Source organism: Rhincodon typus, chromosome 13 (assembly GCF_021869965.1).
Source record: "Rhincodon typus isolate 14 chromosome 13, sRhiTyp1.1, whole genome shotgun sequence".
Classification (NCBI taxonomy): Eukaryota; Metazoa; Chordata; class Chondrichthyes; order Orectolobiformes; family Rhincodontidae; genus Rhincodon; species Rhincodon typus.
The window spans coordinates 52,557,966-52,577,149 of NC_063344.1; the positions used below are offsets into that span (position 1 = coordinate 52,557,966).

The window sequence follows — 19,184 nt, forward strand, 5'->3', positions numbered from 1 at the left end:
TTTTAAAAGTGCTGATTGGAGTAATGTAAGACCTTGAAGTTACTTTAGTAACAATTTGATGTTTCAGCGGATGAATTAAGCAGGATGCTGGCCTGCCCCATTTATATTTGTGATTTTTCAATCTCAGTGATTGGCCTGAGCAATGTTTTAGCCCTTTAGTCTGTCTTCCATGAATTCTGAAGAGTAATTTCCAACCCAATACAAGTCTTTTTCTCTCCACAGACGCTGCCAAAACTATTGAGTTTCTCCACCATTTTCTGAGGTTGTTTCATATTTCTAGCATCCAGGTTATTTTAATTTTATTTCCTTGATGCCATGTTTGTGATGTCATAAACTTAGTGATACATGTTTTAGTTTTGCAGCTAGTTTGTGATGTCACACATTCTGTGATGTTTGCACCCCTAGTGGTCAGTGTGTAATGAATTGGGCAAGGGACTGGAGGGCCACATAAGCAAGGTTTAGGTTGTTGTGGACTCCAGGCATTTTGAGAAATTACTGGTGATACCAATTAGATTGCTGACAAGCTATCTGCCATTATTGCGCAGTACTGTAAATTCCATTTTGGCAGCTAGTGGTTTAAGAATTACTGGTGTTAATGAAGGAGAGTTGGAGTTCATAACTAACTGACATTTAGTGTAGTGCTTACTTGCTTCTTCTACAGTTAGCCCCATATCCACTGGAGATGAATCCATGGCACAAGAATCAGGGGGCAGACAAGCATGCAACAGCTGAGAGCAGCAGAGGAGTTAATCGTGTCTTGACAGATCCTGTAATAGCATCCAGAAGTTCAGTAGGGTTTGACAATGAGGACTATATTAAAGGAATTATGGGAAGTAATAGGAGAGAAATGATGAAAGATGAAAAGGAAGTAAAGGAAACAAAAGTTGAAGGAGAATTTAGCAAATGGTCACTTCTGGATGGTAGGGCTGTTGAAAATAGTGAGTCGTCGATATTAGTCAGAGAAACACCAGGTGCTAATAAACTAGCAGCAGGTGAGAGAAGTATGCCATCAAAATCAGTGGAAGGGTCAATGCTTCGTTGGGACAGTGCTACCAACTATTTTTGTTGGAAGTCTGCATATGATGACAAAGAAATTTGTTAGTAAGTAGCAGCTTATGTTAATCAATGAATCTTTTCAATTAGAAAAATAGAATTTATTTTTATAAACCACAAGTTTAATTCCAGTACATACAGATTTGAATATTACTTTGTGTGATTTGCCCCAATTCAAAATTTTCACATTCAGTAAGTAATTGCACAGTACACTGTTTGTTTCAAGGCACCTAGCTTATGATTTCTGTAGAAAACAATACGAAGACAAGGAATTCAAACAAGAAAAATCCAGGGTTTTTGGCAATAAAAATGCGGTTTACCACACTTTTTAAAAATTTTTAATGGCCAAAATTACTGGTACAAATTGTGCTGTTGATATCCTTCTATGTACTTTTTCAATTGTATTATACAAACAGTAGTTGTGAAAATACAACTTATTTTTCAGAATTGTAGAAATACACAAAAGGATATGTCATTTTTCACTTGAAAGTAGAATACTTCAAATTGTCTAAGATAGATCGAGATGTTAACACAATGTGAGCTCACTAACTCTGATACTATAGAGGATAACCTGCATCATTCCCAGTGGCAGGTTTAACAGCTGAGGCACATTTTAATCAAGCAGGAGAGTGACAAGACCTCAGTACCTCCTTATATCCATCCTAATCAAGTCTGTGGAGATAAGGCTTGTGGACGGCCTTCCTGTCCCATTGCCCATCAAGAGCAATTAATGCACAATGAACAATTTCAACGTGAAACCACTGGTGTTAATCCAGCAGCAGATTGAGAGACTTGTCATATGGGGAAAATGACATGTAAACCCACGCAGGGTTAGTTGCAGGCTCCTGGGAAGGGTTCTTCATTCAAGGGCATGCAGTACCAGATTAAGGGATGCTGGCCTCTCCTCACAAAACCCCCTCCTGCCTTCACTTGTGCAATGATTCTAGGACTTGAATGGTTTGATCTGAGGGGAAGAGCCCATTGGCATTTCCAAAAGGGCAATATGGTCTCAGTGCTCATAGACTCTGTTCACCATGAGACTCTTATCTAATTCTCACTTCAAATGTGGCAGATGTGAAAGGACCCTTTTTTCATTGAATCCAGCAGCCCGTGAAATTGGTGAGTTTTGAATTGTTATGAAATGTCTTCCCTAAAATGAACATTGGCAGTTTACCCAATAATAGTTTTCCCAGTTAGAAGTAAGTCTGATTCTGAGATTGTTGTAAGCCATTGATCACTTTTTTACCTCTCACTTTACTGAAATGTTTTTGATCTTCCAGCAGTGATGCCCATACTATCCCTAAAACAAAATTGCTAACAGCAGAGTTATCAGGTTATGATAACATTACAGTTTGGTGGATCCTTGTTATGGATTAATTGGTAGCCAGTGCTTCTACATTGCAACCATATTTAAAATATTTTCTTGGGTGTAAAGTCTTTTGGAACATCTTGAAGTTGTGAAAGTTGCAATATAAATGTATGCTTTTCTTTCTTTATCATCATTACGGATGATAACATGCTGCTTCTGTGTGCAAACATATGACATATTTCTAGTTGACCATGCTTGGTACCTTGAGATATTTGCTATTGCAACTAGTATGTGATACTGCATCCGGATTGTTTGAGATAGTTCACTGCCTTTGCCTTTCTCTTTGCTTTATCCAGTGATAATTGCAGAGGATACAATATCATGAAGTACCTATAGAAGAGACTCTGCTCTATGATTTACTACTTAGTAGCAATAAGTATAACTATGTTTGACTAGGATATTAAGGAGCTAGTTCAGGTACATCTGATCCCTCCAAAAGCTTGAGCAGAATACCTTGTTTTCACCCACAGACTGTGTGATGTCAAGTAGAATGGGTGGAGTCATACGCTATACAACACATGACGGTTGGATGCACGTCTTTGCTGTTGATTCTCATTGTGCAAGTTCCTAATCCCATTCCAGCCCATGGAGGCCATGTTTAGAAAAAAAATACATGTAATCGTGTGCCATAGGAATGCATTCAAATTCCTGGTGAACCTTAATTTTCTTTTGCAGTTTAAGCTACACAGTCATACTGCACGGAAATAGACCCTTCGATCTAACCAGTCCATACCAAACATAATCACAAACTAAACTAGTTCCACTTGCCTGCTCCTGGGCTATATCCCACCACACCCTTCTTATTCTTGCACTTAATTTAAGTGTTTTTTAAACGTTGTAACTGTGCCCACATCCACCACTTCCTCAGGATGTTTCTTCCACACATGAACCACCCTCTGTACAAAAAAAAAGTCCCTCATGTCTTTCTTAATATCTCTCCTCTCACCTTAAAAATATGACCCCTAATCTTGAAATCTCCTATCCTAGGGACAAGATGCATACCATTAAACCTATCTATGCCCCTTATGATATCATAAACTTCTATAAACCAGTGGAGGAATGTTCCAGCCTATCCAGTCTTTCTTCATAACTCAAACTTTTCATACCCAACAACATCCTGATGAATCTCTTCTGAACCCTCTCTAGCTTAATAATATCCTCCTTATAACTGGGCTACCAGAACTGGACACAGTACTCCAGAATAGGCCTCACCAATGTCCTGTACAACCTCAACGTGACTTCCCAACTCCTATACTCAAAGGATTGAGCAATGAAGGTAAGCATGCTAAACACCTTTTAAACCATCCTGTCTACCTGTACGTGGACCCCTAGGTCCCTCTGTTCTACAACACTACCCAAGGCCCTACCAATAATTGTATAAGCCCTGCCCCTGTTTGTTTTATTAAAATACAATACCTCGCATTTATCCAGATTGAACTCCATCTGCTATATTTCAGCCAATTGACCCATTTGATCAAGATCTCGATGTAATCTTAGAAAACCTTCTTCACTGTCTACTATGCCACCAATTTTGGTGTTGTCTGCAAACCTTACTAACGCTGCATTTTGTATTCTCCTCCAAATCATTTTTATAAATGACAAACAAAAGAGGACCCAGATCCAATCCATGTGGCACACTGCTGGTGATGAACCTTCAGTCCAATAAGCAATTCTCCACTATCACACTGTCTCCTGCTGTTAAGCCAATTCTGTATCCAATTGGCAAGCTCACCCTGAATCCCATGTGATCTAACTACTAATTCTGTACCGTGCAGAGCCTTGTCAAAGGCTTTACTAAAATCCAAATAAACAATGTCTAATGCCTTCAACAATGTTTTTGGTAACTTCCTTATGTTTTTTTTCTAATGCAATATTAGTGTGTGTGTATGTTTCAGCGGGCGGGGGGGGGGTGGTGGATGTTCATGACGCTCAGGTTCTGTGGCCTATCTTTATCCCTCACACCCTGATAACTATTCTATGAATGCCTTAGGTTTGATGTGTGCTATGCAACTATGAAGCTATCAATGTGTTAATTAAACACAATTAACTAGTTCACAAGTTTAAATGGGGCACTCTCCTGTTCTTCTTCAAAGAAGCGTGATCTTTTCTGTCTAGCTGAGGGAACACATTGGACCTTGGCTTAATATCTCATCTGTAAGATGTCTTAATTTTTTACGTTTTTTGCACAGAGAAAATTAAACAAGAAACAAATTTTTTTTCAATTGCTCAGTGGTAGCACTTTCACACTTAAGTCGGGCAAATGTGGTCTCAAGCCCCATCCTTTACCTGTATACAATCACTAAAGTACAGTAACTACATGATCAACTAATCCTTTGGAGTTGTTTTACAAATGAGATAGTAAACTGAGTCCCTGTCCTGCCCCTCCGCTGGATGTAAAAGGTCTCACTGTGTTAATCTGGTTATAAAAATGAGTTTATCTTATGTTATTCATCCTTTAACCAAGGCCATCAAACATCAGATTACCTAATCATTTATTACTGCTGTTAAAAACTACCATGTTTCACATACAAAGCCGATATTGCTTTTGGGGAAAAAAATGATTTACTTGCTGCAAAATTCTGTGGATCACCCCAAGGTCATGAAGATGTTATACAAATTCCTCCTCCTTTCTTTAATATACTCAGAGGGGGGAAGAAAAAGACAAAATGTTTTGGATGTTCTGCCCTAGCATGGTGAAGTCTTTATTTCAACTTCAGAAAAGTATTCCTCCATTGCACTGAGAAGAATTTTTTCACAACCGATCTGACTTCCTCTGAACGTTCTCCTTAGTGTGATTAACGAATTTTATTTGCTTTTGGACAAGAATGTGACATGGATTCATCCGATTGGAAGCTGAGCTGGGAATGACAAAAAGCTTATTTGACTTATGTAATATAAATAAGACCCTTGCAGCTTCCAGAAAGTGGAAATTTTCAATTAGTTTGGCTCATTAGTGCCAGACAGCTGGATAAACCTATTGTACCAGTTTAGTCGCCTTTTATTTTTAGAAGGCATTTGGATTGAACCTGATTTCCTTCATTATGAGAGTCATGTGAATCATTGCTGTGGTTAACATACTTCGCAACAATAGAACATCACTTTCCTATGTTTTATAAAGAATAAAGATCGATTATTTTATAGTTTATGGGTGTATGGATTTCAGCCCCAAAGGAAAAAGAATCACTGAAGTCTTTAATCTCGGATGCAATAATCAATTTAATGAATATTTCAAATGAAATGTCTCTTTGTTTTTCTTTCCAGCCCAAGTAATTCACAAGGTCTGTATTTTAAACGCAAAAAGAAACAATTAAAACCACCAATATATGACGAACTAACTTGCCCAGTCTGTAGGAAGCTGTACTTTAAAGCGCAGTTACTGCCGTGCAATCACAACATATGTGAACACTGCATTCCAAGACAAAAGACAATATCCAACAGTGGTCTAAAGAAACATGCTATTGTCACATGCCCAGTCTGTCTCGAGAATCATTATTTTGCCAGCACTGAAAGAGTCAAATTCCCTGAGAACTTCCTGCTCAATGAGGTGCTAAATAGGTTGCAAAACCGGCGCAAGAAATCATCAAAGAGTAAATCAACCGGAAGACAACCTTATTGCCAACTTTGTGAATCGAAAAATAAACAGATTGCAATCAAGAAATGTGAAACCTGTGATTTAAATTTCTGCAGGGATTGTTTAAAACAACATGACCAAACTTACACGGACCATAATTTGCGCGATCCTTCAGGTGGGGAGCCGCTAATGAAGTGTTTCTACCATCCTGATTCAAACCTGTCAATGTTTTGTTTGTCTGACAAGATTCCAATATGTGATGAATGTAGTAAAGAAAAACACAAAGATCATCCAACGAGTACCTTGCAAGAGGCATTCAAGGACCAATCAATTCATCTATTTCACATTATTGCAAAATATGGCAAAGGTAGGTGTCATTTCTGAAAATGTATTTGGTTCAGAGAAACATTTCCCATTGGTGGTGGTTGATGTTGGCCCAAATCCTCTGATTAGAAGACAGTTATTGCAGCAATGTATCCTTAAAGATGTGCAATAGGACCACACGAGTCATAATGAACCCACCACACCCAGGAATCGTCCAAAAAGTCTGAACTTTCAGCAGGCAATTGCCCTCTGTCTGGAATCCTTCCTGAAAAATACTACAAATTTGAATTAGACGTGACGAACTTGGAGAGTTCTGTCTTATTTACCTGAAAGTTTTAGGAGAAATTTAAAAACCTCCTCCAACTCTTGACTATCTCTAAAACTGACACCCCTAACTCACCACAGACTATTCCCCACTGCTATCCCCACGAACCCATGAGTCTCTTTTCCTAGCTCATCCTGGCCTGACCACCTCCCTCAAATCAACAGCCCTGACACTCCCCCAAACATGACTTGAACTGAACACCCCCAATTTGATACCCGCTGACTTGACACTCTCCCAAACTGACAACACTGAGCTCTCGCCACCATCTCCCCCCGCCCCCCCCCACACCCTGACCCAACCAAGTGAACAAAATACCTCTTGGCCTACCCTGAGGCCCCCATGACCCAACACCATGTGATTATGATCACCCTGACACAAGCCAATCTGATACCACACTGAGCCAAAGCATCCAAAACTCCCCCAACCCACCCTGCACCCTTGCCATTCACGCCATCACCAACTTATTGGTCATCCTTACCCCTCCCACCTACTTGCACACACTAGCCTCTCCTTACCCAACCACTTTTAATGTATATTTGCATTATCTAGGTAGCTTGTTATAGAGGCTTTGGATCTTCTAGGTAGACATACAGGAGGCTGGAAGAACACAGCAGGCCAGGCAGCATCTGGAGGAAAGGAGAAGCCAACGTTTCAGGTATTACATTTCTTCTTCCTGAAGAAGGATAATAGCCGAAACATTGACTTCTCCTTTTCCTCCAGATGCTGCCTGGCCTCCTGCGTTCTTCCAGTCTTCTGTTTGTCTATCTTGGATTCCAGCATCTGCAGTTTTTATTTTGCCTCTAACTTTGGATCTTCTAAGCCGGAATACCGCAAGAGAGGCTGAATAGCCTATTCCTGCTACAATTCTACCATTCAATGAGATCATGGCTGAACTGATAATCCTCAACTTCACTTCTTGACTGCCTTTTCCCTGTAACCATTAATTCCCTGACTGATTAAAAATCTGTCTATCACAACTTGGAATATATTTACAACTCTGTGGTAAAGAATTTCATGATTCATAACCCTCTGAAAGAAGAAATTCCTCTTCATCTTTATCTTAAATGTGCGACGCTTTGTTCTGAGATTATGACCTCTGGCCTAGACTCTTCTAGAAGGGGAAATGAGTTCTGAGAATATGCTGTGTTACAATCAGTCCAATTTTCATTCTATATTCCAGTAAGTCCAGGTCCATTCTTCTCAACCACTCCTCATAAGACAATCCTTGCATCAGCCTAGTAAATCTTCCCATGATTGCCTTCAGTGGGAATATATCTTTCCTTAGGTAAAAAAACCTAAAAACTGTTTCTCAATGTTCCAGTTGTTGTTTGACTAGTACTAGATTTAGCAAAAGCTCCCCATTTTTATACTCCATTCCCTTAGAAATAAAGCCAAACATTTCATTTGCCTTCCTTTTATTACTCGCTGAACTTGGATGCTAGCTTTTTGTCATCTGTGGATGAGGACTCCTAGGTACCTCAAGACTGAACAATGTGAGGAACTTCAAAGGGTGATAACATCACACACAGACCCCTGCAGTGTAAAGGACACAATAGGTCCCAATTCTTTGCATCCCCAATACATTGTCTCATTTGAGTGCTGTGCACCCCTCTGCCCAAGACATTACAGACCACATAATTTAGGACTAATTTTGAATGGACCTCTCCAATGTTAATTTTGATCTCTCTCTCTCTCTCTCTCTCTCTCTGTACCTTCTCTGCAGCTGTAACATTCTGTTCTGTTACGCTGATGCACTTTGTATGGTACAATCTGCCTGTATAGTACAGAAAACAACGCTTCACTGCATCTCGGTACATGTGACAGCAATAAATCGAACTCAAACTCACAGGCCAGAGAAAGACAAGTGATGTTTGACCAAGAGGGGCAGTGTTGCCAGCAGAACCCCTTGCCTTGTATACGCCTTGTCATCTTCCTTCCAGATGCTGCAGAAAGCTCCGACACTTCGCTTCATTGCACACCGTGCGGTAGGAGGAGCCTTCTCAGCAGTTTGGCCCTGCAGGTTTAGTTGGACAACCTCAGGCATTTGTCCAGGTGGACTAGACATGCTGAGGGTCTTCTTGCCAGGGAGGACCCATTGGTGGTGGGGGGGCATTTTGGAGACATAGTGGAGATGGAGGGTCTAATCATTTCTGCAGTGTCCAGAAAGGAGACTTTTGAGGGGCCTATGTGTTGTTCTTCCTCTAACCTCCTGGCACCACCCTGCTGCCTTGAGGAAAGATCACCTGGAATGATCTCAAGACTTCCTATCCTCCCCATACCTTCCATCGTAAGGCGTAATAGCCAGGGTAATGAAGTCCAGGTCTGTGTGCATGTCCAGCAGGCTCTGAGGGTGCTGCATCTGGTTCTCCATGTTCACTACTAAACTGTCCATTGAGGCAGCCATGCAATTGAATGGTTGAGGAGTCCCCAAAGATAGCTGCAACCATGCAGTCTCTAGGCTATGAGGGCCATTGCTTCCCACATAACTCTGTCACTCCTGTTCCTCCTTGTGCAACTTGACAAAGTCCCTAATTGGTGACGCCACAGGGTCCTCTCCTGCCTGGTGCTGAGCAAGTGCCTGGTTTCTGGTAGTCTTTTGAATGCAGTCACACAAGAATCACTTCGGCAAACATCTTCATTGTGATGCTGAGGACTAAGATGCCCCCCGTAGTTGCTGCAATCACCTGGTTTGCCTCTGCTCTTCGAGAACATGATGATACTTGTACAACGCATATCCTGTGAGACAGATCCTTCTCTACCTTATGAAGAGGAGGGGGTGGAGTTATTTCAGCAGCTTAGATTCCGAGTATGTCTGTGACCACATTGATAATCGGATCCAGGAACTGTCTTCCAGCAATTGTCAAAATTTTATTGAGGTTAGAGAGTTGAGAGCTGCTTCTGTCTTAGCTGAGCTAAATTTTCTGGACCTTAAACAATATTGTAGTCCATGCTGGAACTGCCAGAGGTATGTCTACTGTCTAGGTTTGAGCACTACTTGGATTAAAAATGTATGTTAATAAATGGGAATTTATTAATAGATTTGCATTCACACACAATCCTTGTTATACTGAATTCAAGCACTTTTTTTCTAACCTGCTGTGTAAATGTATTTATTTTGTCTTTCAGTTAAAGATGAAAGTGAAAATGATATGCTGAGGCTGAGCATTTTCAAATCCAAGCTTCAAGAGAATAGAGCTGAGTTTCAGAAGGAGGTGTCTAATGGATTTACACTCTTACATGATCAACTCAAACAGAAAGAGACCCAGGTTAAAGAAATATATGAAAATGAGTTGAATCTTAGGATAGCGAACATAAACCGTTACATGGAAGCAACAGCTAAAGATGTGTTAGGTACGGAAGGTTTAATCCAGTATGCCAAGGAAGCAGTAAAGGAAATGAATCAGTTTGTCCTTCTGCAAACTGTTAGCCATTTGATAGAACAGCTGAGGATGAAAGTGGCAGATATTAATATATCTGGGCACAAGCTAATGACCAGCCCCACTGAGCCATATAAATTAGATTTTGAAAACATCTTAGCTCAAATGAATAAGATTTTTTCACCAGTTACAAAAAAGTTTGAATTGCTGAAAGACCACAAAGCATCCCCCATTGATAAGAAGAAAGAAATAAATGTCCCTATGGATAGACAAGCTGAGATTAAGGAGACAGAAAGAATCCTGGCCCAGTCAGAGGAGTCCCAGGAAAACAGTACTGAAACTAAGCAAGAACAGAAAGAAAGTGTTGCAAGCTTTGAAAGTGAACGTGATGCAGACAGCAAAACGTCAAAAACAAGCCAAGGAGAGACAAATCCTGATGTACTTGTGCCGCCAACTATTTACCATCATATTGTGCGAGGAAATACAGCCAAGGTAAGGTGCAAATGCAATTTCAAATGCTACAGATGGACTAAAGATCTTTTGATGAAACAGAAATCATGTTTGACAAATTTATTAGCTTTTGAAGATTTAACTAGCGGGGTTAAACAAGGAGGAAGTAGTGGATGTAGTCTATTTGAATTTTCAGTAGGGCTCATGGGATTGGGATGGAGTGCTGATATGTCAGCTTATTTTGAGGATTGGCAAACAGCCAGAAAACAGAGAATAAGACTGCGTGGCTCAATTTCAGAAAGGCATTAAGTGATTGGACATGAAGGTGGAAGACGAAATATTTTGTGGAGTAATAAGGAATTATCCACTTTCGTAGGAAGAATGGCAAAAGCAGACTATTCATTAAATAGTGAGAAACTATAAAATGTTAGGATTCAGAGGGATTTTGCTGTACATCTACATGAATCAAATAGTATTAACATGAAGGTATAGCAAGATTTCAAGAAAGTGAATTGTATGATCATTTTCATTGCACATTTACTGAAATAATAAAGTAAGGAAATCCTGATGCAGTTGTACAGTGGTTTGCTAAATGGTGTTGTATTGGTAACTTAGATGTCCTCAAGCTAAGATTCAGTATGCAATGTTGGCAGAGAGTCCAGATAGAATTGTGAACCTCTGAGCCCAAGAGAAAAGAATGTTTGATTAACAAATCTGCCTTTTTGATTAACGCTGTCAAGTTGCACAATATTTACTGACGCAAAGTTAAAAGAAGTTTACATGCTTGTAGCTCCTGCTATTGATACTTTAAAGGGTTTGGATAATTCACATTTTATTGGCAGGTAATAAGTATAAAAATTATTGATTATGGATTATTGACTTTACAAATTCAATCACCACATTGTTATTATTTAGTGTATTGAGGGTGAATAAATATGAAATTGCTATAGCTTAGTTTGGGAATTGAAGGTCCCTGGGATGAGTGTGGGGGAATAACTTGGGATGGGAGAATGAGGAGGAGCTTTTATAACTTAAATGTAGTGAAACATGACGCTTTGAAAACCTGCCCCAACACCATGAAAAATGCAGAGGATCAGGCTAAGCTGATCTCCATAATGAGGCCATCTGGGTCAGAAGTGCTGGATTCAAACTTGTGACCCAAACTAGCCAGCACACTTACAAGGCTCGTAAAAATCAAAAACATTGGGAATTGGGTTGGGAATTAAGAGGAAACGTCTTCTCAGTACTTAACCTGTTGAGATCCCTTTGAATCTTGTATGTTTCTACAGGTCATATCTCATTCTTCTAACCTTTCAACAAGTATAAGAATTCCCTAGATTATGGATCAAGAACTAAGAATGTTTTAAAAAAATAGGAACAAGAGTAAGCCATTTGACCCATTGAACCTTCACCATTCACTCAACTAAATCATTACTGATTCTCAAACTCAATGCTATTTTCTCAGCCATTCTCACATTCCTTGATTCTCTTTGAGTTCAAGATATATCATACAACACTGGGTATAATTAGGGACTGTGCATTCACAACTTTCTGTGATAAAGAATTTTAATGATTCACCAATGAAGAAATATTTCCTGTCTCAGTCTGAAAGGACTATCTGCTTATCCTGAGACAATGCCTTCTAATTTAATACTCTCTAACTAAAGGAAATACCTGTAGACTCTCGGCGTACATCCCATCCAGCCTTATCAGAACCTGATTTTGGGAGATAACTTTGTACAGTTTCTATAATACTTGAAGAATCAACAGCTATAACCCAACATCTTTTTTTGAGGAATGACAATCTCGCAAGGATGGTCATGGTGAATTGCATTATCACAAGTGAGCATGCATAGATAGTGTAGACGGGTACTACTGTGGAAAGTGGTTTTCCAAAGATGCAGGATCATCCAGTAGTTCATTGGTGAAGTCGCAGGGAGACAGGTAGTGAAAAAGGTGTTTGGTACGCTTGTCTTTTTTGGTCAGTGCGTTGAGTGTACGAGTTGGGAGGTTATGATGTGCTGTACAGGACATTGGTTAGACCACTTTTGGAATACTGTGTTCAATTCTATTCTCACTGCTATAGAAAGGATGTTAGTAAAAGGTGCAGAAAACGTTTGCAAGGATGTTGCCGAGGTTGGAGGGTTTGAGCTATAGGGAGAGACTGAATAGGGTGGGTCTATTCTCCTTGGAGCATCAGAAGCTGAGGGATGACCTTTATAGAGGTTTATAAAATCATGATGGGCATGTATAGCGTGAACAGCCAAGGTCTTTTTCCCTGTGATGGGGGAGTTCAAAACTAGAGGGAATAGGTTCAAAAATGACCTAAAGGGCATCTTTTTCATGCAGAAGGTTGGTATGTATGTGGGATGAGCTGCCAGAGGAAGTGGTGAAGACTGGTATAATTACAACATTTAAAAGGCACCTGGATGAGTATCTGAATAGGAAGGGTTTGGAGGATCTGGGCCAGATTCTGGCAAGTTCTAGATTAACTTAGCATATCTGGTCAGCATGGACGAGTTGAACTGAAGGGTCTGTTTCCACACCGTACATCTCTATGACTCTATGATTCTGTTTAGTTGGACTCTGATGTTGAACCTTAGGGGCAACAATGAAGAGGATTATTCTACAGCAGCAGCAGAAAATATTGGGTCACCATTTCCAAGCTTAGTCTGCATGATTGGAGAGAAATTGAAGGAGTTAGCTCTGCCATAAATGTCATGATAATTCCAGCCTTGTCCAAGTTTATGATAAAAGGAAGAGTCACATGAAGCATCAGATACAGCAGCCAACTAAATGCATGGCCAACACTTTGGGTTTTTTTTTAAAAAGGTTGAGGAAGGCCCCAGTTTGACCATTCAGCATGCCTCACTGATTTGGAGCAACATTTTCTCCAGCTTGTGATCAGCAATAAAATATAGATGGTCAAAGACAGGGAAAAGGGACAAAGAGCTCAGTATGGTTCCTTTGACAGAGCCTTCCAAAACCGCAATCTCTCTCTCACCTAAAAGGACGAGAGAACACTGCCACCTGCAAGTGCCCCTCCAAACCACGCACCATCTTAACATGGGACTCTGTTGTTGTTCCTTTGCAATTGTGCGATCAAAGGCCTATAGCTCCCTTTTCCAGCTTCACAATGGAATGTATCTGTGCCGTATAGACAGCAACGCTTCAAGATGGTGGTTCACCACCACCGCCTTAAAGAATTAGTGATGTGCAACAAATGCTGACCCAGCCAGCAATGCACATATCCTACAAAATGTATCAAAAAAGCAACATAGAAGTGGGGATTCTATTCAGTCCACTCACACTCCTGCCCTTTGCCCACCTCCCTCTCAATTCCAGAACATCACATGCTACCTTCTGTTCTGATGGCTGAGTCTGGTTGTGCACAGGTACAGTGTGAGCAGATTTTGGTAGATCCCTGTGGGCTTCCTCTCTCTCTCTCAACTGTCAGAGCAGCCTGCCTCTAGCTCTGCTGAAGCAAAAGGGTAACACTACGTGGAAATAGTAGAAAAAGAAATGTAAAGGAACAGGATGAATGCATCTGAGTTCCCTGCGAAAATTGCATAGAAATACATGATGATCTTTCAGTGGCTGCCAACCAGCTGATCGTTAATACAGTGGAAACCCTCTTAGTTGATGGATACTTTTGGATTACCTGGGGTGCTGTGTTGGGGTATTGCTTTCCATGAGCTGGAACTCTTTGTTCATCCTTTGCTGTGTTCAGCAGCAAGTATTTATGGAGAATGTTGCTGCAATTGTTAGTATTTATACTGTTGTCAATCTTGTTCTTCTCCTGAGGCTCAAGGTAGATTGCAAGCTAAATGCTTCTAAACCAAAGTGGCATAAGCTGCTCCCATGCTGCGGGCAAATGGAGATCGAAGGCAAAAATTGTCCAAGGTATCAGAAATAACCTGCTAATTATTGGAGGTCACCTCTAAAGTTGTCCATGTTCTCAGAACATGTCTTGTGTGCAACAAACCTTTCACGAAGGCAAGGAAGCAAGCATCGAATATGTTTTTAAAGTCTGTCTCGCTCTAAATTTAACAATTGGTCAATCCTGTCAATTTCCATTGTCCTGTCATGTTATTTTACACAGCAGGTCCCACAAATACCATGTAATTTGGGTGTACAGTGGAAAGTCAGGATTCTGTATTAAATTTTTCAACTTCAGTTGGCAGGCCTACGATTTCCACATGGGTCTCCCAGATGCTGAAGAATGAGCTAAATTAAAGGTGGAACACAGTGCATTCTTTCCCACTTCCCAGTATGGCAGCTGTTTCAGTTGTTTTAACATGCTTTCTGCGCATATACCCACCCCACAGACAAATTAAAACTCTATCCATTATTTCCCAATGTTAGGTCCACAGGATATATGAAAAAGAAAATTAACATCTCAATATTAACACCTGTGACATGAAAGCATAAAGGAATTGATAAAGCCATTCAATGTTGGCAGGGTTTTCAGAGCAATTTTACTTTTCTCAAACTAATTCTAATGTCTGTAGTGCCCTTCACTCAGCACCCATAAAGAGCTTAGCAAGATATGGAATGGAATGTTGAATTGGGTACTAATCAATTCTTTGATTTCTCATGTGTCTTCCACGAGATTTTATGTTAGCTTTGAGATATTGTCCAAAGTTCCAAACTGAGGAAGCCAGTCGCCTTGGGTGACGAGGTGATAACACATCACACAGGAGTGCTTTGGAGGGTTATAGATTAGCAAAGTACTAAAAAGATAGATTAATATAAAGGGAGAAGATCCTTTATTAAAGAAATAAATTAAAGGCAGAAAAAACAGAAATCACACTTCACAAGTTCCCAAATATGTGACATTCAGCGTACTGCAGCCAGTTTTATGTATGAATTTAACAGCCATTTTTGTGCAGAAATAATCCACAAATAGCAATGATTAATGATCAAGTAATTTGTGTTTTTGGTGAAGGAAGAATGTTGGCCAGAACTACAAAAATCATCTACCCTACAAATGAAACTTCACATTCGAATCCGTTCTCTGAATAAAGAATTATCTCCTGAATTTCCCATTGGATTCATTCCTGTATATTTTATATTTATGGCTCTAGACTAGTTTCCTCTGGAAATAGAAATATCTCTGTAAACCATGCTGAATTATTCATTAATTAGAAGGTGACTTCTACGTGAGTTATCAACACCAAAAGTTTCTTATTTGACAATTGCTAACCTTACTGTGAAGTTACATCAAGTACAATTAAACATAGTCATGCCCTCTTTAAATTCGGATACACTTTACATATTGCATCAAGTATTTCTTCAGAATTATACAGACCTTCTTAATTTCTTCATTACACAGCTATTCTTAATGCCTTCCTTTTGCTTTTTTTTTAAATCTAGCTCCTACGTGGGGATTAGCTGTCTCCTGCATACTGCCATTTTACCCCCAACAAAATCTCCCGCCATCCAAGTGACTAATGGTGCTGAGGACTGTATGTTTAGTCAAATCCGTGCTTAAGCCACTAATATTTTATAATGCTACGTAAATTTTTACTTGCCTTATTTTCCCTATCCGATTTACTTAATGTTCACGCGTGCTTTTTATTTTGTGTCTTAATGGGCTATTGGGTCTGTGGGTTGTCAACAATGGGAGGGGTCTAGCTCCCCTCCTGGTGTTTTTCAGATTGAATTCTTCATGTTTCAAGATTCACTTCAGTCTAGTGCCACGCGTTTCCAGTCTTCCAAGAACCACAAGTTTAGTTTGATGCTATCTTGCTCCTGTTCAATTGCTTATTAATTACTGGGGTTGAACTAAGCATTTTTTCTTAGGTCTCTGTATTAAATTCAGCATGGCATACAAAATCAGGCCGCAATCAAGTGTAGCCATACTCTTTTCAGATTTAGATACATTTCAGGTGTTACACCATACTCTTTGGGCATTATACTATTACAAAATATATATCATAGACTTTCTAAACTGTCTGCCCAAGTTCCTAAATAAAAACTGAAAGAACTGTGGATGCTGTCAATCGGATGTTCTAGGGAAGAGTCACTCGGCTCGAAACATTAACTCTGAATTCTCTCCGGATGCTGTCAGACCTGCTGAGCTTTGCCAGCAATTTCCATTTTTGTGCCCAAGTTCATTGTTCTCCCTTATCTTGTATTTGCACATTATCCATTTTGTTCTTTTCTTTTAACAAATTGCCTTCATGCTGAGAGTCGTCTTTCAAGAGAGCATGAGATTGCTCATGACTGAAGCAAGTCCTGAGTTTGTATTGCAATTTAATCTGCTGGTGCAAAGATAATTGACTCAAAGCATCTTTCCACCTGCTCCCTTTCAACAACTTGTCAAACTCTTCATCATTGTGAAAACTCGGATCACCCCCTTAGTTTTTTCCCTTCTAGAGCAATGAGCCCCAGCCTGTTCAATCCATCATGATAGGCCAAACCACCTCTCAGATCTGGAATCATTCTCATAACTTTTTCTTGCACCTTCTCCAGTACCTTGATATGGAGACCAGAACAGTTTACTGTACCCAAGTTTGATCTAATCCAAGGCTCAATATAGGTTTATCATAAATTTGCTGCTTTTCAAATAATTTTTTTCTATAAATGAACCCTAGTGCGTTGCTTAAAAGCAAAGGAATTCTTCAAGCACCAGTACTGTATGGTTTTATCAACCTGAGATGCTTCATGCTGACCCTTGTTAAAACATATCAAAAGTGTTCCACTCTGTCTGAGTATGTACAATTGAATAATTTACCTACCAACTGTAATGTTATCATTTCAGCATGGAGCTTTGCTTAGAGATATGTCAACTATGTTCTCAACATTATCCAATTAACGTTTCCCAGAAGAATGTGGTTAAATAACAACATTGGCTGTAGCCATTCAATTGCTAGAAGGTGGATGATGTATACATTGAGGATTCAAACTTCTGAATATTGTAAAATTTAATAAAGGACATTTGTAATTAATGGGTTACATTTTAAATCCAACTGTGCAATTTATTAAAGGATCAACTTCAAAGATAATGATTGCAGTTTAATTTACCTTTCAAATTAAGGGATTTCTTTCTAAGTGTAATGGTAAACCCCAGAAACCTGTGCCAAGGGCATATTACAAACTATGCAAACACTGTGTGTATTAATTCTTCCAGGTTTTTTGGATGGTTCCAGAATATGACCTTGTGGATTCTTTTGACGTGCAATTGCAAGAGTTGGGTTATAATAAGGGACCTCCGCCGCAAGGAGGTGTAACGTTTTCCGGAATAGATGCCTCTTCTTTTGAGACTGAGTTGAAAGCCAATTCTGAGACCATCTTCAGGGTCCGTGCAATGACTGCCTTTGGACAAAGTGATTGGAGCTATCCTTACAAGGTAAGTATGGTTTTATTGAGTAGTTTTAGTGCTGACAATGTGTTTTATTCCAGCATTTGTGGAAAGATAGCTATTATGTAAAACAGTTAAAACCTTTCCTTTGGTGGATTAATGCCCTACGTTTATGGATGGGGATTGTCTCGGATTAGTGAAGTGCAACTGTTGGGATGCTACCGGTGAGCTTATATTGGACAGGGAAAACTGTCAGGGATGCCTCCCACCTTCTACATGCCCCCCCGATCTCTACTAGTCCATGTACAAAGACCCCAAAGGATGGCAAGATTAGACTTACCTATCATCACCTCTCTAATTAAACAGAATTTTCACATTTGAAAAATGGCCACTGCGGGAGAGGAAAGAGAACAACTCCTTTTTCATTGTCTCACCTTCTAATTGGGTGGCATTTATCACTGTAGATGTTGAAATGTAGATTTAGTTTTCATGGTGCTCTACTGACAGCAGGGGCACTTCCCTGAGGGCAAGCACAGGCATCCACATTACATTTACAGTGACTTACAACATGTTGTACTGTGCTAAATTTACAAGACTGCACTAGCGACTATTGTGAAGCTTTTAGTATGTTCAGTTTTTACTTTACCAGATGTCATGACAATACTCTCAAAGGTTTCTCTCCAACAACATTCTCACCCATTAGACAACAGAAAATATTGGTGATAGCCTGCTCCATGACAGATGACATCCTAAATTTTACGTTTCAGATTGGAGTATTCTTCTTTCATCTACAGTGTTCCACTACCTGTATTTTTATTGGAATGTAATTTTTCTTCCCAACAGTTTTGGTCCTTTTCTGCACTATGATATTTAATTTCTCAACATCACAATCATTTCAGTTACATCTGTTACTCTATTTGTACGATCCGTATTAGCTGGATAAGGGAATTATTTTGGGCATATCAGAGGCATTCCCCAATTTGGAGTGGTATTTGAGGGGTAGGAGTGACCTCTTTAATGGTATCTTGTATGTTTAGTATGCAACTGATCACACCTGACACTGAATCAGTCAGCACTGTACTAATACCCTAACAGGCTAAGAACACTTAAAACAACATTTGAATTCGCACTCACCAACTCAAAGGAATCACACAAGTCTTCAAGTGTTAAAACTTTATTTTAAAAGCAACGTTGATGATTCGTTACTTAATAAGCAATATGCAAAACAATAGAATGTAATCCCTATTAATTTCTCAACACGATTAATATTCTAATACCCACATTTTAAACTTTACATCATACTGTTGCAAAATTTATAGTTTTTAAAAGATACTGCCCAAGGTTACTCTCACAGTTTCCAAAAGGTCCCCTTCTCTGCCTTTCAGCATCAAAGGTCCCTTCCCCCGGCT

General features: G+C 39.6%; 1 protein-coding gene across 1 annotated transcript in view; it reads left to right on the forward strand.

The window, feature by feature from the left end:
- Nucleotides 1-1,005: 1,005 nt before the first annotated feature.
- LOC125484706 (tripartite motif-containing protein 42-like) overlaps nt 1,006-19,184 on the forward strand; it is a 28,998-nt gene continuing 10,819 nt past the window's right edge. Inside the window, exons 1-4 of the mRNA XM_048604509.1 lie at nt 1,006-1,101; nt 5,684-6,360; nt 9,769-10,511; nt 17,605-17,823. Of these exons, the coding sequence (XP_048460466.1) occupies nt 1,031-1,101; nt 5,684-6,360; nt 9,769-10,511; nt 17,605-17,823 (1,710 nt within the window). The 5' untranslated portion in view covers nt 1,006-1,030. The remainder of the gene's footprint in view (nt 1,102-5,683; nt 6,361-9,768; nt 10,512-17,604; nt 17,824-19,184) is intronic.